General features: G+C 47.9%; 1 protein-coding gene across 1 annotated transcript in view; it reads left to right on the plus strand.

Annotated features, from left to right (window-relative positions):
• The window catches only part of LOC142578167 (gastrin/cholecystokinin type B receptor-like), a 125,269-nt gene that overhangs the window by 71,702 nt on the left and 29,858 nt on the right, over positions 1-23,709 (plus strand). Inside the window, exon 2 of the mRNA XM_075687568.1 lies at positions 23,043-23,319. Coding sequence (XP_075543683.1) covers positions 23,043-23,319 — 277 coding nt within the window. The remainder of the gene's footprint in view (positions 1-23,042; positions 23,320-23,709) is intronic.

Consider the following 23,709-nt stretch of genomic DNA (forward strand, 5'->3'; position numbering starts at 1 on the left):
TCGAGGTGCTTTCATGTTCACCATGTGCCTCACGGGCAGCTTTGTCGGCACTTTCATTGCCAGTAATGTTGCAGTGCCCAGGTAGCCACCGATATACAATGTCGTGGCTTCTGTCCACCACTTGATGTTAGCGTAATCGTATCACTGCTACCAATTGTTCATGTGGGCTGCGGCGCAGAGCTGATAAGAGTGGTTGCAGGGGTGCCTTTAAATCACACAATATAGCCCAGTGATTTGGTGGCCGTTGCTGCACATACAGCAGTACACTACGTAGGGCAGAAAGTTCGGACTATTTGGATCGGACTGCTGGTACGATCTGTTGGGAACTCGGCGCTGACGCCCGTGGTTGTACCTGGGTCGCAAGCCCCAAGGGTAGCGTTGGCCTGGCGGCCTGGGGTACAACTGCAAGCATCCGAAGGTCCCGGCAAAGCATGAGTCGACTGGTAACAACGAAACAACTTGTTTATTTTAACATCGCAAAGAGTTGGCGGTCAGGTTTGACCGAAGTAGAGAGACGGGAGAGCACTTCACTCAACAGAAGAAATCGGAGCCCTCCTCTGGCGTCCGGGGGCAGCTGTTTTTATACTCTCGCAGTTGAGGGCAAGAAGGAACCCCTCAAAAGACGAGCACGTGAATGTACAATGGGCTAATGGTGACGCACACTGTCGTAGCGATGCCGTAGCACCATGTCGTGGCGCTGCGCACGATCTCGTAGCACCTGGTCGTGGCGCTGCGCAGCACACTGTCGTGGCGCTGCGCAGCATACTGTCGTGGCGCTGCGCAGCACACTGTCGTGGCGCTGCCGGTCGGACACAATGACTGTAACGAGAAGATGGTCCCTGCTTTGGCATCGCCTGTTTCGGGCACAATGACTGGAACGAGATCCCTGCTTTGGCATCGCCTGTTTCGGGCCCAATAACTGGAAGGAGATCCCTGCTTTGGCCTCGCCTGTTTCGGGCACAATGACTGGAACGAAATCCCTAGGCGGTCGCATCGCCGCAGACGCGCCTGGAAACACCTGGCGATGAGTGTTGCGGTGACGACGATCGGGCCAAAATGTCCGCCGCCCCGCCGCCGTCGCGCCGGCAAAACCACGTGTCGCAGGCGAAACGCAACAGACCGCCCCGCCGGGGAAAGGAGATCCCGATGGACAGGGGACTGCATCCGCTGTCCGGAGGGATGTCGCTCGATGATGCTCATAACCGAAGTCGGGCGTCCCTTGACGTTTCTTGAGCGCAGCGCACAGAGAAGGCCTCGTTCTCTCGTTCAGGTTCGCACGGGACACTGCAAAGTGACTTCGGGAGAGTTCACATTTTTGTTCTCGTTCCCGGCAAGCGTTAGAACTACGCTGAAAACTCAACCGCTCAGTCAGCAAGCACGGCACAACCCTCACTAAGCCCTGCCAGGCTCTTTCCCCTTTTTATACCACTGCCTAGTTCCTTACAGTAGTCTAGCATCACTCAGAACGCGTCCACAAATTGAAAAATTGCACTAGAAAGCATATCATCACTTTGAAACACTAAACAAAAGCAATATGTTAAAAAAAATCCTGCCTCAGGAAGAAAAACATCAGTAACAAACAATTTTGAGGCTGATTCCTACGTTAGGGGCTTCGACTTAAGCCATCGGCGTTACCGTTGAGACTCCCCTTTTTGTAACGCACCTCAAAGGAATATTGTTGTAAAGCGAGGCTCCAGCGCAGGAGGCGGCCATTTTTGGGAGAGATGGTCTGCAGCCATTGGAGAGGGCAGTGATCTGTCTCAATGATAAACCTCGAGCCGGCTAGATAGCATGACAATTTCTGAACGGCCCACACGAGACATGCACACTCTTTCTCGGTGGCGCTATACGCCTGCTCACGACTGGTCAGCTTACGACTAGCATACAGGACGGGGTGTTCTACTTCTCCATTTTCCCGTTGGCACAGTACAACGCCCATGCCTCGCTCACTAGCATCGCACTGAACAATGAACCCTTTTGTATAGTCTGGCGATCGTAGCACAGGCTGGCTTGTTAGGGCACTCTTTAGGGCGCTAAAAGCTCTTTCCTTTGTCTCGTCCCAGACGACTGTTTGAGGCTCTGTCTTTCTTAGAGCATCCGTCAGGGGAGCCGCGATATCAGAGTACCTAGGGATGTACCTCTGATAGTAGCCGGCGACACCTAAGAACGACCGAATATCGGTCTTTGTGCGCGGTTGCGGAAAGCCTCGCACAGCGGCCACTTTTATTTCAGAGGGGCGGCGACGACCCTGACCAATCACGTGACCGAGGTAGACAACCTCGGCCTGTGCTAACTGGCACTTAGGAGCCTTTACTGTCAAGCCTGCTTCGCGCAGGCGGGTTAGCACTGCCCGCAAGTGTGTCATATGCTCAGACCAGGATGCGGAGAATATCGCTACGTCGTCTAGATACGGTAAAGCGAATTCTTGCTGTCCCCGCAACACTTTATCCATGAGACTTGAAAAACAGTATGGCGCGTTCTTCAAACCAAAACTCAACACTTTAGGACGGAATGTTCCCATTGGTGAAATGAACGCCGCATACCTACTAGCCTCTTCTGTAAGTGGAACCTGCCAATAACCCCTGACAAGATCTAGGGTGGAAATAAACTGAGCGCTACTAACTTTCTCAAGGCGCTCCTCGATGTTAGGGATCGGATAAATTTGATCCTTAGTGATGGAATTAAGCCTGCGGTAGTCGACGCAAGGACGAGGTTCCTTGCCCGGTACCTCAACTAAAATCAAAGGGGAGGTATAATCACTCTCACCTGCCTCAATAACACCGAGCTGTAGCATTTTCTTTACCTCAGCCTCCATAATATCGCTCTGGCGGGGTGACACCCGATACGCCTTGGATCGTACTGGCTCTGTGGAGGTAAGTTCTATATCATGAGTAAGTACCGAAGTCCTACCAGGCCTCTCAGAGAACAGACCTTGAAACTCTTGTAATAGCTGGTGTAGTTCGGTTTTCTGCTCAGGCGACAGCGGTGCTTTACTGATAAGGTCACTAATGACTTGACCGGTGTCTTCCCTGTTCGTCACTGAGCCTAGTCCCGGAAGCTCGACCGGAAGCTCTTCAGGAACGTTTACCATCATGCACACCACTGCTTCCCTTTGTCTATAAGGTTTGAGCAGATTACAGTGGTAAACTTGCTGTGCTTTCCGCTTTCCTGGCAGACTTACCACGTAGTTAACGTCCGACAGTTTCTGAACAATTCGTGCTGGGCCCTCCCACTGCACGTCTAGTTTGTTGTTTAGCGATGTGCGCAATATCATGACCTCATCGCCAACCTCAAAACGACGGGCCCTGGCTGTCCGATCATAATAAACCTTGGCCCTCTGCTGGGCCTTTGTCATTGCTTCACCTGACAACTCCTGTGCCCTTCTTAAGCGTTCGAGGAGCTTAAGCACGTACTCCACCACGACTGGGTCGTCGCCCCTACCTTCCCATGATTCTCGAAGCATGCGAAGCGGAGATCGAAGCGAGCGACCGTACACCAGTTCAGCTGGCGAAAACCCCGTAGCCGCATGCGGCGCGGTCCTTAAAGCAAACATCACCCCAGGCAGACACAGCTCCCAGTCAGTTTGATGTTCAAAACACAAGGCTCTCAACACGCGCTTCATGACGGAGTGGAGCTTCTCAACGGAATTCGACTGTGGGTGGTACACTGAGCTGTGTAGCAGCTTTACCCCACACCTTTCGAGAAAAGTTGTCGTCAAAGCGCTAGTAAACACTGTGCCCTGATCTGATTGAATTTCTGCAGGAAAACCAACTCGCGCAAATATGGACAGTAGTGCATTAACTATCTCAACTGAGCTGAGTTCTTTAAGCGGCACTGCTTCAGGGAACTTTGTCGCTGGGCAGATCACAGTCAAAATGTGTCTGTACCCCGTGGCTGTTACCGGCAGAGGTCCCACTGTATCAATAACGAGCCGTCTAAAAGGCTCCGTAATGATAGGTACCAATTTCAACGGCGCCCTCGATTTGTCCCCTGGTTTGCCCACCCGCTGACAAGTGTCACATGTCCTCACGAAATGGTCTGCGTCCCGAAAACACCCTGGCCAATAGTACTCTTGCAAGAGACGGTCCTTAGTTTTCTTAACTCCTAGGTGTCCGGACCACGAACCCCCATGTGACAAGCGCAACAGATCCTGACGATAGCATTGAGGCACGACCAGCTGATCGAACTCCACTCCTCGGCGGTCTAGATACTTCCGGTACAGGACTCCACCTCTTTCCACAAAACGCGCAGTTTTCCTGGCGATACCTTCTTTGACATTGCAGCGCACGTTTTCCAGGCTGCCATCCTTTTTTTGCTCGGCTATCAAAGCCGTCCGGCTGACTTTTAGCAACCTATCAAGTCCGTCTGACGTAGGCGCGATGAGCAAATCAGTAGATAGCTCTTCTAACTTTCCCGCGTCGGGATTTTCCTCTCCAGTATCTGGCGCCTTCAACGCTACAGACTCAATTCTATTCTGTTCGGGCGTGCTCTGAATATCAGCTTGCTGCGCCTCTGACCCTTTTTCGTTGTTTGATAACGTCGGCCCCGCAACTACCGCCTTTGCAGCGAGCTCCCGAACCTTCGATCTGGTTAAGGCCTGAACACTAGCTTCACCAAACAAAAGCCCCTTCTCGCGCAGGAGGTGATCGGACCTGTTTGAAAATAGGTACGGGTACTGGGGTGGCAGCATAGATGACACTGCCGCCTCCGTCTCAAGCGCTCCGAAAGGTCCTTCAATAAGCACTTTTGCTACCGGCAGACACACGCTATGAGCTTCCACGGCTTGCTTGATCCACGCGCACTCGCCCGTGAACATATGGGGTTCTACGTAAGACGGGTGAACTACATCCATCGTAGCTGCGGAATCGCGAAGCACTCGGCACTCTTTCCCGTTCACGAGGAGGTCTCGCATGTAAGGCTCGAGAAGCTTCATGTTCTCGTCAGTGCTGCCTATTGAAAAAAACACAACTTTTGGTGTTGTTTCCGGACACTGCGCCGAAAAGTGACCCGGCTTCTGGCACGTATAACACAAGCGCGCTCGCCTCATCTCGAACCGCTTTCTGCGTTTGGCTGCCGCCGTCTCTTTACGTTTGGTCGGACTGCTTTCGCTCGCATCCGCACTACGCGTGTCCCCCTTTAATCTCATGGGCGTGAACTTCGGCCTCTCAAACTTGGAGCCAAATTCACCCTTTTGACCGTCCTTAGCTCCGCGAGCTCGACGCGTCACAAACTCCTCGGCTAGCTCAGCGGCTCTAGCCACCGTACTCACGTCTGGCCTATCCAAGACCCAGTATCGCACGTTCTCCGGTAACCGACTATAAAACTGTTCTAGCCCGAAACACTGCAGAACTTTATCGTGGTCACCAAACGCTTTCTCTTCTTTGAGCCACTCCTGCATGTTCGACATAAGCCTATACGCAAACTCTGTATATGACTCACTTTTGCCTTTCTCATTTTCCCGAAACTTCCGACGGAACGCTTCCGCAGACAGCCGGTACTTTTTTAGCAGACTCGATTTTACTTTGTCGAAATCCTCTGCTTCCTCTCTATCCAAGCGAGCGACTACGTCGGCCGCCTCGCCGGGTAACAAAGTGAGCAAGCGCTGTGGCCACGTTTCCCGAGAGAACCCCTGCTTCTCGCACGTTCGCTCAAAGTTAACCAGGAACAAACCAATGTCCTCTCCAAGCTTAAACGGCCGCATCAGGTCAGTCATTTTGAACAATACGCGTTCTCCTGCACCGTGTGCCTGACTTCCATTACGAGCGCGTTCCATCTCTACCTCGAGACGCTTCATTTCCAAAGCGTGTTCGCGCTCTTCTTTTTCTTTCTGCTCTTTAAGTTCGCGCTCCTGTCTTTTTGACCTCTCCTCAATAGTCTCAAGGCATTCCGACAGCTCGTCATCCTCAGCCTCTAACTCAAGAATAGCCGTTATCAGTTCCGGTTTTCTTAGTTTGTCTGAGACATCCAGACCCAACTCTCTTGCAAGCTCCAACAATTTCGGTTTGCGCAACGACTTCAAATCCATGGCTGCTCTGAATGCTGCTTTTTCTACTGCTTACTATTGTCTTGCCGCAAACTAACCCGGCAGCAACGACAACCACAATTACCAGCTCTGTTTCTGACACTAACAAAAGCCTGGCAAAGCTCAGTAGAAGAAAGTCCCGCACTCACCAAACCTCGCAGGCAGGAATTCCGCGCAGTCGTTCCGCTGCAGGCAACCAGTCGTCACACAGGGCTCGTTGCACTGCTCCCGGATCGACGTTGAGCTGCTCAGCATACAGTCAACTGCATCTCTTTGCTGCTGGCCTCCGTTGTCGCGATCTCGCCGCTGGCAGACCGTTGTTTGAAGTCGTAGGCGATCTCACCGCTGGCAACCAGATGTTTGGACCTGACTGCTGGTACGATCTGTTGGGAACTCGGCGCTGACGCCCGTGGTTGTACCTGGGTCGCAAGCCCCAAGGGTAGCGTTGGCCTGGCGGCCTGGGGTACAACTGCAAGCATCCGAAGGTCCCGGCAAAGCATGAGTCGACTGGTAACAACGAAACAACTTGTTTATTTTAACATCGCAAAGAGTTGGCGGTCAGGTTTGACCGAAGTAGAGAGACGGGAGAGCACTTCACTCAACAGAAGAAATCGGAGCCCTCCTCTGGCGTCCGGGGGCAGCTGTTTTTATACTCTCGCAGTTGAGGGCAAGAAGGAACCCCTCAAAAGACGAGCACGTGAATGTACAATGGGCTAATGGTGACGCACACTGTCGTAGCGATGCCGTAGCACCATGTCGTGGCGCTGCGCACGATCTCGTAGCACCTGGTCGTGGCGCTGCGCAGCACACTGTCGTGGCGCTGCGCAGCATACTGTCGTGGCGCTGCGCAGCACACTGTCGTGGCGCTGCCGGTCGGACACAATGACTGTAACGAGAAGATGGTCCCTGCTTTGGCATCGCCTGTTTCGGGCACAATGACTGGAACGAGATCCCTGCTTTGGCATCGCCTGTTTCGGGCCCAATAACTGGAAGGAGATCCCTGCTTTGGCCTCGCCTGTTTCGGGCACAATGACTGGAACGAAATCCCTAGGCGGTCGCATCGCCGCAGACGCGCCTGGAAACACCTGGCGATGAGTGTTGCGGTGACGACGATCGGGCCAAAATGTCCGCCGCCCCGCCGCCGTCGCGCCGGCAAAACCACGTGTCGCAGGCGAAACGCAACAGGACCCTGTCGATGTTGTGACGTGGTTGATCTTGGGCGCCTTTCAGATTGACATCGACGGAATGACTGCCGCTCCAGTGGAGTTAGTGAGAGTCGAAGAGCCATCTGTACATATGTAAACGCGATTGGAGTACGAATCATGCAGTAGACGTAGAGCGGCTTGATTCAGGTCACAAGTAGGCAAGTTTGACGTCTTTCCACCTCCTGGAATGGAAAGCCGCACCTGTGTCTGCCGGCGAGGAAACATTTCGCTCAAAAGTGTGAGCCTTCTGCAGATCGGTTTCAAGATACGGCGCCTACGACCGCACGCCTCGGTAAAGTGCGCAGTGGCTGGCGTGTATAGAAGCCACCGCCCATCCCTCCCTAGCTGATTTCCGCTTTCCTCGGTTTCTCATGCGAGAGTGAGCCGCGATCGTCAGTTCCCCTTGCGCCAGGTCGCGAAACACACAGTTGCTGCTAGAGCTTACAACCCCCCCCCCCACCCCTCCCTCCCATCCACCCGCGGGCTTTCGCGCGACGAAAGACGACGCGTTTGCTCTCCGCCTTCCTTCCTCGCGTGCGCCACATTGAGCCGTGATCGTCGGCTCCCCTCGCATGGTTTCACTCGCACAGACAGCAGACGGCGCGCCGCCGTGGTGTTATCGGCCTTGAACTTTATTCAGAACATCACGGCGACGGCAACGCAGACGGCGACGGCAAGAATGTTCCTGGAGTTTCCATATAGTTGCTACCGCAATAAGTTAAAATAAAGAAGCAACACAGCCCAATACTGAGCTGCTTAGAGAGGAGAAGTTTATTTACAGAAAGGCAGAGAGGTCGGCCTGAGCTGTAACTTGTTCTGGCCTGCTACTCAGCTGCTTAAACCACAAATAAGCCTAGTGCCAAATATGCATGGCGATGTGTCTCGCCTGAGCTCCAGATTCATGGAATTCAGCGTATTCCACTTCAGCGCGCACAGATAAGTGGAGAAAGACGGTGGGTGGGACGCGAGGACGGCTCCAGCCATTCATTCTACAATGTCTCCCCGAACAGCTTTGCTACTTAAAGTACTCCCGACACAGCCAAATGTTTATATGATGTGCGTCTGCCGTGTGGTCTGGTTTTTAGCTTAAATACCAGTATATTATGTGTAGTAGCTTAGGTGCTCATTATAATGGGCTTTAGACAGTATTGTAGTAACATCCCCGGTGAGCAGAGGTTAGAGTATATATAACTTGCAGCAGAACTGATGGCTGGGCGAGTTGGTACGAATTCATAGTGAAATATTTAGCGCGCACAATTGAGAAGAACACAGTGAAGGGGGACACACGAGCGCTTACTCACAACTGTTTATTTTCGGAAAGATACATAACATAAGTATCCCAGCTATCAGCACTGAGCATGTGCAACAAGAGTCGTCAGTATAAACAAACAGATTAAAAACAGATTAAAAACAGATTCTGACACTGACATTTTGTTTTCAGATAAAAACTAACATGTGAAATTACAGAAGCCTTTCATATTAAACATGTGCTGCACAATGCGTGAGCCAACCATCAGTTGTAATCACTGACAAAGAATTTGCTTTTTTAAATACTAGTTGAAACATATTAATCTGTTTTAATCTGTTTCTGCTTATACTGACGACTCTTGTTGCACATGCTGAGTGCTGATAGCTGGAGTATTTATGATCTGCGTCTTTCTGAAAATAAACAGTTGTGAGTAAGCGCTCGTGTGTCCCCCTTCACTGTGTCTGTCAATTGTGCGCGTTAAATATTTCACTGCGAATACATATAACTTATTCAAACGTTGGTTCGACGCTCATTTGAAGAATTGTAAAGGAGGTCAAACAGGTATGGCTCACTGTGGAAGCTACACATACGAAGTTCGTAAAGATCCGATGTGGGGATATTGATGCGCGCCGGCCACAGCAGGCATTTCGCAGAGCTTGCCATTTCTCACCCAGTGAGCCGGGGGCGGCAGAGAACCCGCGCTAGCGGTGCGAGCCGCGACGGAGACCGGTGGCGCTCGTTGACGGCAATGTGTTCACGTGACCGAGGAAGGGAACCGATAGTGAAAGGGAGGCGCAATATGAGCAGGCGGATGGCGCATCGAATCCCTCGATGGGAAAGGGCGACGACGCGCTCTGGCATCGCCGTAGCCCTGCTTTGACGCACAGTTTTGCGCGCAGCGTCACTGTGAAGACGTTCGCTCCACCGTCAGCAACCGCACTGCTTCATCAGAGCGTTTGTGGATCTTTATATCGGCGATGCGTCCGGAGGTAACACTGATGCCGGTAAGCCCTGCGTCTTCGTGTAGTTTCTGTCTTTCTTTTGTTTTGACTGTGCTGTTTAATTGGTGTGAGAAGATATATCGTAAAAAATTACAGTGGGAAAAAAATGTATTTCGTTGTTGTTGTTGTTCTTGTTTTCCTTTATTTATTTTGTATGCTGGCGGCGTTGACTTGTAGATATGAATTGTAAATTCAAGCGCATTGCGCGCAGTCATTCATCACCGCTTTCGCTCCGAGCTAAATTTCCTCTGAGCGTTCAAAAACAATAATGAATGCAGAAATATTGTCAAGCAAGAGACAGAACAAGCGAATAGAGAGGTTTATTTATTTATCTATTTATTTATTTATTTATTTATTTATTTATTTATTTATTTATTTACTTACTTACTTACTTACACACTTAATTAATTATTTACTCACCTACTTCACTCACTCACTCACTCACTCACTCACTCACTCACTCACTCACTCACTCACTCACTCACTTATTTTCAGATTTCGTGTTTGCAGTGATCCTAACTAATAAACAGGCATTGTACATATTCGATGTATGTAATTGTATTGTCCTCTCTGTTATGACCCTCTATGAGGGTTGACAGTATTAATAAATAAATAAATAAATATCGTGAACCAGTAAGAACAAGGAATTAAAAAAATGTTGTTTTCTTTTCTTTTTTCATGCTCTATACATTTTGGGGACGTCGCTTGTGGCAGCTAGTGTGATTCTGTGGCCTGACTTGGGACGATTTAGCAGGCGAAGATTTTTTGCTTGACAAATATTACTAAAAAAATATTAGTTAGAATATTCGCTATGCAACGTTTAAGCACATGGAGCCAGGGCAGCAATGAAGAAAGTCACTTAGCAAAAACCTTTCGGCTTGAAGAGTTTCAAAATATCAGTTCTCAAGATGTTTTGTAAGATACAGGGGCATTACAGTTACTACATTCTCAAAAAAGTCTTATTTGCGAGCTGCCATAATAGAATATGATAGTATTTTATTTGATGTGTAGAAAACAGTGTTACTCTCAGGATTCCTCACTGAACGAAAACAGTTTAGCGTTCTCCGACTTTAATTAAGGTGTTACAACATAACGGCCAAAGCGAGCAATTGAGTAGATTATAAGTACAGTTTAGTGCAGTTATTAGTGCAACCTCACAACACAGCCTGGTATTTGCATTTCAGGCCTCGACTAAAATACGCTAACAACATTATTGTATACAGTTTCAAAGGCTACTGCTACAGGCTGCTCGGGAGTTGAACGTTTCCTGAGATCTCGTCGTGCGTAAACTTCTGTGGTTGGGTGTACATGGAGAGAATTTAAGCGAATAAATGACAACACCCTTTGTCGAGTTTACCGGTCACGTCCATAACGGCAAAGAATTGGAACAATTAGAAGCGACAGAATGGTGTTATTTCGAAAGGCATTTGCTTACTGGAGGGACACCGCTAGCCAAACCCTTGACCTTTCATTTGTTTTTATACAAGAGATTGACAAAGGAAACTCTCTCGTTTAGTCCAAACCCTGCACAAAATGGTGTCGGAATAGCGTGGGGCCTCAGAGCACAGCCGGTTAAATGCTATGTACGCTTGTGCGCGGAACGCTAGGGAGCAGTGCAATCACGACGCGCAAGCGGGCATGTCACCTGGTGTGTTTTTTTTTTTTGTTTTTGTTTCGCAAGAATCTGCAGTAACCTGGCAAGCACTAATACTTAATAGATAGAAAGACGGAAACTCTTAATTTGGACGTTTTGCAAACCGCTTTGAAACTTTCTGATTGGAATTTATTTCCTAACTCCGTTGCTTCAGAAGTTGGTTAATTAATCTTGATTAATTATCTAGTTAAGCAAAATACAAAAAATAGCACGGCAAACTACATACAAAAGTGAGCAACATGCATTTGGTCGCATCTTCTTAGACTGCATCGGCATATTTTTAAACTCTGGCTAAAGCTATCTGGAACACCATGTGTATATATATATATAATAACGGTCACGGCCGCCCATGCGGCTTGCACATTGACTTCGTCAGTGACTGCGATAATTATTTATTGTTATTAGCACGACAAGATTTATATCTCCTTTCTAAATTAACCGAAGATTACGATACACCCTAATGTAAAATTTGAGTGCAGCTCTATACGTGTTTTGATTTCGCGATGTATTGGCTGGCGCGGACAATCTGCCCCATGCGGCACATTGCAAACGGAGCTAAGAGTGGCGTGACTGCCTCGCTTATCGGGAGATCACGAGAGGCAGCGCGTGGGGGACGCGCAGGCGCAATTCACAGCTTCCGCCGCAGACATAACTCGGCTCATGCAGCGCTTTGTTTCGATATATGGCGTCGGTGGACGAGCTCGCCGCATGCCACTGCTGAACAGATGACGGTGCGCTACTTTGGCGCCTTCTCGCAGCGGTCGTCGCCGCAGAGTCCGTCTTACGCGGCACTACGCTTTCCTTCTCACGCTTTCGTCATACCCTCTTCTTCCGCCTCCGCTTCATAGTGATGCTGCACCCTCCTCCTCCGCTTTCATCCTCGCGCTCTCTTCGCTATCGCCGTCTTTTATCCCCGCTGCGCTCCGCGTTCGCTCTTTCATCCTTCGCTGTGCTCGTTCGCTGGGTTACGCCGAGGGACGACGCCGACGAATGCCGACGCTAAATGCAGGAGCGGGTGCCTAAGAGCTGCGTCCTACTAAAATAACAGGTGTATTTCTGCGCTATAATTGGCATTATGGCGAGGCCAAGAGCGCCGGCCCGGTCGTATCTGTGACGGTTACTTGGTAGCCCATTTCTCCCAGATGCGGCGCTAATTCAGCTTCCACTACGTCTAAACCCAGAGCGATAAACAAGCTGCTGCTTTTATACGACTGTCAACGCCCTGAACTGTACATGCGCATTTTTGCTTGCGTGGGCGCGTTGCGTGCGTCTTTTCGCAGGTATAGTATTACTATGTTTATCATCATCATGGTCCCTTGAATTTAATACTTAAAAAGTATTTATTTATTTATTTATTCACTCATTTCCCACCAATGATTGGATGCTGCAAGCGCAAACATCATGACATCCGTTTTGCCGTCGTCAGTGCTGTCACCGTCGTGCTGCCATCTCAGTGAGGTGATCGTTCTGTTCGTCAAGCCGCTATCATTCTTCTTCGTCGTCGTCGCGCATATGTCGGCGTCTTCCTTCATGGCCATCCTGCCGTAGTCGTCGTGCCATCGTCGATGTGCTATTGTTGTCGTCGTTGTCACTGAATTGTAGCCACCGGTCTTTTGCGTGGCATTTGAGGTTTGAGCGGCCCTCTAAATTTCCGTGTTATCATTTGCGGAAGCTTTCAGGCAGTCCGTATTCAATAGCATAAAGTGCTGAGCGCGGGCATTGTTCGCTTTTTGACGGTGACTTACTGCGATCCTTCTCACCTTATGCGGCTGCGTCGAAGGGGGGGGGGCAACTTGAAGGTCTTTATTTAATGACATTTCTTCAAGCTACACTCCAGTGCTTTCTGTTCACCTTGTTGGTGAGGAAGGAAGGAAGGAAGGAAAAAGTAGAGAAGGAAAGGCAGGGAGGTTAACCAGTTTAGCGTAACCGGCTTGCTACCCTACACATGGGAGAGGGATGGGTGCGATGAAAGATGGGGAAGGGGGAGAGAGAGAGAGAGCACATAGCACAGCACACAAACATCGTCCGGTAGAGTCTATCAATCTGGCGTTGTACGTGATAACACTGTCAGAGCCGCTTGTCCAATCCCGTCTCTTTCAAAAACTGAAGTAGTCCCTTTGTCGCCTTCACCTGCGATGTCTTCTGTCGGCGGCATGTGAAAATCGTGTCGAGGGACAATGGTCTAGTGTCAAGGTGCGCGAGAACGGATGCCAGGGACTGTCGCTGAACATTATATTCAGGACAGTCGCACAGAATGTGTTGCAGCGTCTCCTCGCAAAGACAGGCATTGCAGAGAGCGTTGTCGGCCATTCCAATGCGGAATGAGTAAGATTTCGTGAAAGCCACCCCTAACCATAAGCGATAAAGCAGAGTCGCCTCGCTTCGGCGGAGTCCAGTTGGCATATAGAGATGCATCAAAGAGGGCAGGTGGTATTGACGGTCGCTCTGGTTGGTCTGGCTGTTTGGTGTGCACCATGAAGAGAGCGTCATCTCCTGTGCAAGCACTCGAAGTCTGCTAGCTGCGTCGGATCGTGAAAGCGGTATGGCCTCTTCTTGTGCGTCTTCAAGAGCTGCCCGAGCTGCATTATCGGCGCCTTCGTTTCCAGTGACGCCGCAGTGACTTGGCAGCCACTGAAACGTCACGTGGTGTCCTTTCTCCTGTGATGTATGGAGTAGGCATCTAATATCGAATACGAGCTGTTCGAATGGCCCGCGACGCAGAGCTGATAGTACAGATTGTAGGGCTGCCTTTGAGTCGCTGAAGATGGACCATTGTCGAGGTGGCTCCCGACTGACGAAACGGAGTGCAGCGCGAAGAGCAGCTAGTTCAGCAGATGTCGATGTTGTCGGGTGGTCAGTCCTGAAGCTGATGGTAATAGCTTTTGCTGGGACAACCACAGCACCGGACGAACACTGGATGTTTGTGGAACCATCAGTATAAATGTGTTCACTGTCCGCGTACCTCTCGTGCAGAAGAAGCAGAGACAGTTGTTTGAGGACAGGCGACGACAGTTCAGACTTTTTTCCGATTCCTGGTACACTGAGATGTACTGTGGGGCTGATAAGACACCAAGGGGGTATCGATAGTTTAGATGCAGCGGTGAAGCCCGAGGGAAGTTTGTCGTTGTACTTGTTGATAGTTTTAGAGAATGATGATTGGTGCCTGTCTGAAGGTAGTGCTGCAAGGTGGTGATAGGGGGCACGTGCAAAATGTCTGATGTGCGTTCTCAGGGCTTCCACCGTAATGTTGTTGGTGAGGCCTATTCATATTGGTCACTGGAGCGCATGTATAGAACACATACAAATGCGCAATGTTCGTCCTTTTATTGCACATCGAAGCAATGGAGCATCTGCGCTTCTACAATTCGCCAGCGTCTGCTTACGTACATTTAATTAAAGAAAAGCAGGTACACGATACAAGTTCTCTCACTTTTCTGGTTTGTGTTTAGGTGCGTGTTTATTTCGGTGCTCTAACGATTCTTTTTTTTCTTTTCCCGAAGTGTCGCGCTATAGTTTTACTGCCTTCTTTGTTCAATCGCAGAATGGTTACTTCCGAACTCAATCGCTGTGAACTTTCAGTGTCGCTACTTCGCAAGGTGCTTTTATGTTTCTTCTTTCACGCTACTTTTACTCCCTTCATGCTTTCTATCATCGCAGCACCCTAACTTTTGTTAATGTGCTTTTTAGCTTTTGTTCAATATGATTATAGAAACAATATAAATAAATTGCCCTGTCAAGCGGTTCTTCTCAATGAATGAGAATTCATTAGCTAGAGTTCAACTATACATCCTACAGGGAGGGTCGGTTTACTGTTGAATAAATAAATGAATGAATAAGTAAATAAATAAATAAATCAGTTAAGTGAATCACTAAATAAATAAATATTTACTAGTTACACAACAGCAGTGATACAGAGGGGAATATGTAGAAGGAGTTCTCGAGGTTACAAACACCAGGCGAAACGTCCTACGTTATCAATGTACAAAATTATTGTAGCGAACATATAAGAAAGCTCAAAATAAATATGTCAGAAGTAACAAAAACAGTATAAAAAGTGTCAGTGTTCAGGGCGCAAATCATTACACACACAATTAACAATATAAATGGAGTCCAATAATTAAGCATTGAATAAAACCTTATTAGTTAAATGTATTACCAGCTTTAAGTTCTTTCAATTCACGTCTAAGTGTATTGCATAATAAAAGAGAAAAAACAATGCTCATTGTTCCATAATTGCTATAAGCCTTAGGCAGCAAAACGCCATTACCGGTCGGAAATCCAGTTCTATAGCAATTATATACTTGAAAGCCGGTAAAATGTCGATTTAAGTGTGCAATAAAAAATTCGGACAAAAACACACACACGCGCGGATACGGTACATTTTAGCTCTGACCCAAGCAAATTGTTTAGCTAGACGAAAATGATTGTCGAGCGTGTTGCAACAAGCTATTGTCGCCTACAAGTTTCTGCGCGCTATACTTTTAAGCATCGGTTCATTGACACCATGGCTGTTTGCGCACGCTGTATGTCGAACAGCGTATGTGTACGCGAGAGCGTTTTGAGTGCGGTGCACATGTCTCGCTGATCGCTCAACTTCATTTTTTATTTTCTTTCTTGAGAGAACGACGAAATTTCACCATGGCCTCTTCGACAAATCCTCTGGATCTCTGCAGACTCGTATGACGTATAGCCAGAAAACGATATCTCATGGTGAAATGCCTGCCTTAAAAGCTTGTTAAAATATATCTGCGGACCGACAAACACATACGACAGGATGGGCACCTGTGCTACGCTGTTTATTTTCTTTAAAGTATGTCTAAAGAAATTTAGTTTCTTTGCTCAAGGCACTGATTCGCTGTCTGTTTGTAAGTGAATCGCTTTACTCCGCAAGCAAGGCTTTCGAGAATTTTGTCTCTCAGTTATACAGAGAGCCACCCGAAGAGACCACGTTGTTCGCTACGCTCATTATATTGTGTGTTATTACTTGGAGTTGTAGAAAATGTGGGCAGGAAAAAGAGTAAGCAGACTTCAACGATTTCTTTGGATCGGAACTTGTTTACTGCGACGGCAGGGTACTGTCAAAGGAGACGGCACTGTCTTCTCAAGATAGACTTCTTTGCGAAGCACTAGTCCTCGTGCGCTGTGGTGTTGCCTGTTCTGGCCTTCGAAATATAGGTACTTGGGCAGACGGCACCGCGCTAGGGGTTCATGCAACCCGCAAAGTTCCACGCAAGTTACCGAGCGTCCAACTCTGCGATGTAGCGCCAAGATATGAACACCCTGGCCATTCCTGTGATCATCTTGTAAACGACTAAACAAATGTTTATTCCCTGCGACACAAATCTCAGAATGCGTAAAAGTTGAAACACTACTTGTTACTGTTTTACTTTTGTTGGTTCAGAATTATGTGCATTTGTAATTTCTTTATGTGGTACAGCAAACACTAAAAACCTACTTCGAAAACGTTCCAGTGAGTACCAATTACTTAATTGACGCAACTACATACAAATACTTGCCATATAACCTTTGTTCTTCTTCTTTTTTGCTTCTTGACGTGAAAACATCAAGTGGCCTATTGAGCGAAAATGCCGGCGTCTGTAGCATCGAAACGGCACCTAAATTCCCAGTGGCTGCGATGCCACTTCACGTGCGCACCTCTACGGACCAGGGCGGGCAAAAGGGAAACCCGCTGCCACACTGCCGCGCCACGTGTTGCACGAGGGGAGAGTGCATCACCGCGACGCTACGTCACCCCGCCTCTCACTCTAGGAAACCTGTGTTATCCGCCCATTCCTTGCCCCCGCAAGCTCTCAACCTGCGTTACAGCTTCGCCTCGGTAACCACTATAAAGAAACAAATGTATAAAAAACAGAATAAATTGCAAATGAAGCATGTTGGTCGTAGTAAGTATCGAACCTACGACCCCACATACCGAGTGTCCTACCCACTGGGCTAAACCAGCGCCTCCTAGATGCAGGCCTGTGGACGCATCAAATAATGCCACTTGGACCGCAATCCCCATTGTCAAGCCCGTCGTGACGAAAGCGGTGACGTCAAAATCACCGCGGCTTACCCCGGAGCATCCCCATTACATTCTGTGGCGGTGGGGCAAGGTAGCATGACGTCACCGATCGAAGTGCGCCGGCCTTTCGCTGTCTAGGAAACGTTGACCAAGCGTCTCAACGCGCTCGCTTGCCCGCGAGGGGTTCATAACTCGAAGGACCACTGAGCGGCGTTAAAAAAACTAAAATTAAGCTATGCGGTTTTGCGTGCCAAAACCACTTTCTGATTATGAGGCCCGCCGTAGTTTGGGACTTCGGAAACTTTGACTACCTGGGGTTCTTTAATGTGCACCTAAATCTAAGTACACGGGTGTTTTAGCATTCCGCCCCCACCGAAATGTGGCCGCCGTGACCGGAATTCAATCCCGCGACCTCGTGCTTAGCAGCCCAACACCATAGCCACTAAGCAACCACGGCGGGTCTCAGCAGCGTTGAATTGGGCATTAATACGTTCGCATTCACAACTCATAAGAACTGCCCAGGTGTCCTCGGACATCTTTTTCTTAGTTGCATTCAGAAACTTGCCCTACCGCCGCTTTATTTTTGTTATTTTTTCTTGACACGTGTTTGCAAAAAGTTTACTTCAACAAGAGACGATACGAACACTGAGTCATAATCACCGCACAATTCCACCAGGACGATAACATGTACAATGAAGCGTTGTATACACGGCACGTTTTCAAAGGAGTGTGCGAGTCCTCGCTCAATAACATATAACCACGTAGACCCATGAAAACGCACAGTTACACACGAACTAACTGTCACATATATAACATGATTTTCAATATATACAGTGTACACAATGGTTATGTACAATGATGATGAGACAGAGACACTTTAAATAATTTTGTAGTAATGCTATGAGATGTGTGCAAACAAACATGATCATGTATACGAGAGCACGCACACACAGAAATCACGGGCACCCACATTCTATGCACATTCAATGAACACTTTTCGTGGCTTGGCTACAAGAACCAGGCAACAGGCTAGCCTTCGGAGGGCAGGAATAATTTATTGCTCGTGGCAGTTTCATTGAAATCGTCAGAGCAAACTCACTTTCACGTGCCCAAGAATAGGATTGGCTTTTGGCCTTGAGTGAATGTCCGTGCTTGACAGAAATTGATTGACGTATTTCATCTGTTGTCTCTCGTTTCAGAAGGCCGGTTCTGACAAAACCTGAAGCTATAGGCATCAACGTTCCTTTTTTTTTTTGCCGCAATGGATACGTACAATTATTCCTTCGATAACAGCTCCTCAAGCAAACAGGAGGTACGTGTTCCCTTTTTGGTCATAACGCGAAGCGACAGTTGTGTTGCACGTGCTTTAGTTTCTCACAGCAATGAAACAAGAGGGACTAGATGTTGCATGTTCGTAGATGTCTTGCACTGCGTTAGACTCGGAGGAATAAAAGGTAGGGATGACACAGGCACGAAAGTACACAAGTTGCCTCTCCAGTACTTTGCGCGGGTACTGTACCTCTCTTTCATCGTTTTCTTGAGCACACTACGGGGCCCAAAAAGAAAAATCACTCTTCTGAAACACCTTTCGTCCAAGCTTCCTCTCCTTATAACTGTACTTTTTGTCATTGTTGTTTTGCGTATCGTGGGATTAACTAGTTCATAGGCAAATAAGATGCTCTTCCGTCTAAATAATGCTAATGCTTCAGAATATATTCACTTCCTCGCTAGATGCTTCTACAAATTTCCAGACCATTTCAGAATCGTTTTTTAAACTTAAGTACCCGCGTTTGTGAAGGCCGCGCTGTGTCATGAACGGAGGCGTGCAATGAGGGCCGAATTCAGCAATGAAGCTTTTCTCCTTTCATTTCAGGAGGCAATAAAAAAAATATCCCAGGTATATTTCGCTCATGCAATGGAAAACTAGTGTCATACATACTAAACGTATTTGCCCTGCCGCAGATTAGCTATTCGTGTGTTGCCACGCTGGAATAAAACGAAGCGCTTTCTTTTTCCTTTCCACGTTTGCCGACGTGCACGATCTGATTGGCTCACCCTGAGACGCTAATATTTAGGGTTAGAGCTCCTTTGAGGCCCGATTATGCGGCCGCGATCACGCATTTCAAATGCTTTTAATTAAGCATGAGAGGCACTCTACATTGCTTTTCGGTGTTCGCGTCTCATTAGAGCATAACTGTACGTATGCGTAAAGCCCGACAGAAATGATACGTCTGCATTTCATAGATCAGTACTGTTGTTGTTGTTGTTTCTTTAAATGATGGGTTGTAACCACCCTGAGGAAATGGCAATAACACAGGGAAATTCAGTTACAATGGCAATACGCACACGCACAAGCGTCAGCTAACGTAGTTCTCTGCGAATCCTGCCGGCCTTTTCTTACCGTGGCTGCTTCTGCGTCTCGACAAATAGCCCACAAACAGAAAAACTTGGATGACGGTTAAACTTCGCCTTTCAGTGAGGAACGCGACAGATTTCCACTATCCCTCACTGCTTGTGACGTTTCCCGGCAACCGCAGCTCTCTTGCGGATGCGCGAACGCAAGCGCGGTGGTGGTGTTGCGAGGAAACTAGCGGGTCACGCAGATCGCAAAATGGGTTTGTGTTTGAGTTTCCGCGTCACAGAATTGTTTTATAGTATATTCAAACTCCAACGTTATCTTATCTGTAGGTTGTGTTCAGGTCGTTCTTTGCGATTTTTCTACGCATTTCACTTTGAGGAGCTCGATTAGTTGAGTAACGCATCTGCGCCACGCGAATGGCTTGCGTGGTTGTGGTGCGGAATGACTTTTCGTTAAGCGATGGCCGACGCCGACATTGGATATTTTGCGACAGGGGCCCGTAACGCTATTGCGTTAAACATGAAAGCATTACGCGTCTGATGGTGGGATCAGCATCCCACAACAGCCCGGTGGCCTAACCGACAGGGCGCAATCGTACGCATACATTTCCGGTGCCACAGCAAAGTAGCTCTTTGAGAGGGTTGGCACGTACGGCGCTCTTCCACGCCAGCTTTCGTTAGGCCGGATACGCCGGAGAAAAGTGAGTGAATGGTAGCCAACGCGGCCACTGTCTTTTGCGACGCAGTTCTCTCTCCGTGCATCTCTCCTCGCCATTCTTCCGTCGTCAAACGTCGCCTTCGTGACGTCACTGCGTCGATGTCCCACATTGTGCATTCGCGTGAACTGTTGTTTACATTTCGGCATAGCTTGTGCGTGGGCAGGCGTGAATATATCATAACAATGCAGTTGTGACCTGTGCAACCCATAAACGGAAACTTTGTACGAAGTCACACGTTGCATAGGATGACGATAAAAGCAGGTGTGCGCATCACACTTAGCTTTTGAGCATTAAATTAACCGCTTCGCACACGGTCCAACATGTGGGTTGAATCTGCGTAATTTTTCGTGTCTGGGCTCAAATGTGACATTTTACTTCGCATATCGTTTTAATAAAGTATGTTTTTCTACACCTACGTACTTATTTGTGGACATGATGGGACACGTCGCAGAACTTGACATTAACTTGATGAGTAGACTTATAACATGTATTCCATGAAAACCTTGTATCTACATTAACTAGCAGTCACGTGAAAACTGAGCCATCAAATGTAGGAGCAAAGTACCTCCAGAGAGCATTGGTCAACCTTAACCTGAATTTGCGCACCCTCATTATAGTCGTGTTGACTTCAAGAGAAGTTTTTGGAAGGCTGTCGTAAGTATTCTTCCCCATTTTAATGCCAGCTTAAAAAACAATGAAACTTCACAGCAACCGCAGTGTTGTTTTAATATGTTTTATTGGCACTCAATCGCTATTTGTGGTTCTTGTTGTATCAGGCAGTGTGATCGCACTGGCAGCCTCTGCTGATGAAAATTTTAAATTCTTTTAACGTAAAACGACAGAAAGCTGGGTGAGTTGGTAAGGCTTCATTATTTGGAAAAGCAGGTGTAAAAAGAAAGCAACCGTGGGCCAAAGAGGTACAAAAAGGGCACACAAATGCCGCCTATCAATAGAAATGTTGCCCTGTTACGAAAAAAGACGGAAAGGACAAACAAACAAGCACTATCTTCATCGTGGTTTTCTTACGCTTGCCTAAATAGAGCATAATATTAACACTTTTAAAACAACATGGGCGTTTTGTGTGTGTGTATATAGAGAATAACGTGAAATCATCCGAAAATTATGCTTCCAAGAACGCTAGATGTTCGCAAAGAATGGGAAAGAAAACAGGCCCAACAGTCTACGTCACAGTAGGGGAACGCTCTGCATTTACTGGGAGTTTTGCGCTGTGCCTTGTTGTCTACAAAAGCGTCGTTACTGTAAAGCGGCCAAATGCAAGGGCGGCGTCTATATTAACACAGCATATGCTTCAGCTTTGTCGCATTTCTTTAACACATTTAGAAGTCTGCATGAAAGACAAGGATTGCGCGCAAATATAAGTTACCGGTAACGGAATCGACTACCTTACGTAGGATTGTACGTTCTGTCTAAACATATATGACATTATCACATATATATACACTGAGCACCAAAACAGCACCCAAAACAGCACCCTGCGATGCAAGGCCTGAGACATAACCTCTTCCACCATAGACAATCTGTAGGTTTCATGGATGAGGGACAAACTATAGTCCTACGTGCCCATTCATACATTAACTAGCAGTCACGTTAAAGCTCAGCCATCAAATGTAGCAGCAAAAACCCTCCAGAGAGCATTAGTCAACCCTAACCCATTCATACCGCATAACAGCCCGCACTTCCACTGGCGACCACCTTGTCAGCATACGTCTACCTGCCATCGTGATTTTTACTCGAATAACCACGGGGGCCCGCCGGTCTGCTGCTAATGCCTCTCTTTCGGCGCTCTGTGCATGCGTCATTCCTTCGCCACTTACTCTCCTTCCGTTGTTAAACCAGCAACGAGTGTGAATTCTTATGGCGACTGTTTGTTTCATTTGGGGCACCATTTTCTCTTTAAAAAAGAGACGAAACTTACTTTCGGAACGTCGCTCGTACAAATAGCTTACACCATTGCGAAAGAGGCACAGCATGATATAATATTTTAGTGGGTTCCTAGTCATTGTGCAATTACTAAGAATGATGCTGTAGGTGCTTTAGCACGCCAGGCTCACAAGAAGGGTGATATTTCGCTTCCTTATTTGTCAAAAAGGGATGCGTGTAGCGCTCTTAACAAAATCTGTCCCCGAGTTACAAGATAGACTGCGTTTAATAACGGGGCACAAAGTTGAGCATGATTCAGGATAGATCCGCTTATGAAGTTCGCCACACCGCTATAAAAATAATAATACGTAGATTACGACTCCTTACAGCCTTAGGAAAACGTTATAGCCCAATTGTTCTTGTGAAGAATCCTATGAAGATATAGAGCACCTTCTCTTGCATTCTAACAAATACTCAACCTACCAATAATAGTTATCGGGAAAAGTGTGTATTCCTTTATTTATTCAGTCCATGTTGCTGAATCTTTCTTCCCAACTAATATTGCTCTGCGCTTCTCTAACTTCAAAACAGGTTGAACCCATGTGACCCTGTACTGCCTCTTTTGTGATATTGCCCTGGGCTCCCAACGCTAGTGTAGGGTAGCAAACCGGATACTAATATCTGGTTAACCTCCTTGCATTTCCTCTACATACCTACCTCTGTCTGTCTCTACCCTGGACTCCCAAAACCACCCGGCCTACCGATCTTTGTTTAACTCCCAACCCCAAGAAGATATCCGATTTTAACCACAGAATGGCATTTGCGAACTTACAAATTCCATGCACCACCTCATGCCTAATGTGGCCGCAAAGTGCTCTGTTTCATTACCGCTGCATACCCCTTCCCTCATTTCTGCATACCGCTTTCACAGAAGCCGACGGCCGCCATCTGGTGGCAGTCGGAGGAGGCGGTCCTTGTGGCCCCGTACACCATCATACTTCTACTCGCCGTGCTCGGTAACGGCTTGGTCATCCTGACGCTGGCCATCAACCAGCGCATGCGCACCGTGACCAACCTCTTTCTTCTCAACCTGGCCGTTAGCGACCTGCTCCTCGGCGTATTCTGCATGCCCTTCACCCTCGTGGGAGTCCTGCTCCGCGAGTTCGTCTTCGGACAGCTCATGTGCAAGCTCATACCTTACCTGCAGGGTGAGAGAAATGGCTTTGACCAGCACTAACCATCTTCATATAGGATGAACCACTTCCTCGTATGAGGTTATATATTGAGCTTAGTGACTAGTCTACATATAAAGAATAGTTTCTAACTCATGGAATCATGGAATGTCATGATTTGCAGTGCGTTCTCAGACCTCGTCGTGATGTGAATAAACGTTCGCTTTTTTCGTAAAACTGTCAGCTTACAATATGGCGCCAGAACTGGCGCTTACACACATGCTTATAAGTCTCTGTGTAACCGTCAATTGTGCTACTTCATTTGAAAGCTAAAAATGCATGGCTGCGAGCTTAAAAACCACCTGACACGCGACGTTGTGCGGGTTCATGTGTCGTGCTTCCAACTCGAAGAGATCGCTCTGGAAC

The sequence above is a fragment of the Dermacentor variabilis genome, chromosome 4 (genome assembly GCF_050947875.1).
Source record: "Dermacentor variabilis isolate Ectoservices chromosome 4, ASM5094787v1, whole genome shotgun sequence".
Classification (NCBI taxonomy): Eukaryota; Metazoa; Arthropoda; class Arachnida; order Ixodida; family Ixodidae; genus Dermacentor; species Dermacentor variabilis.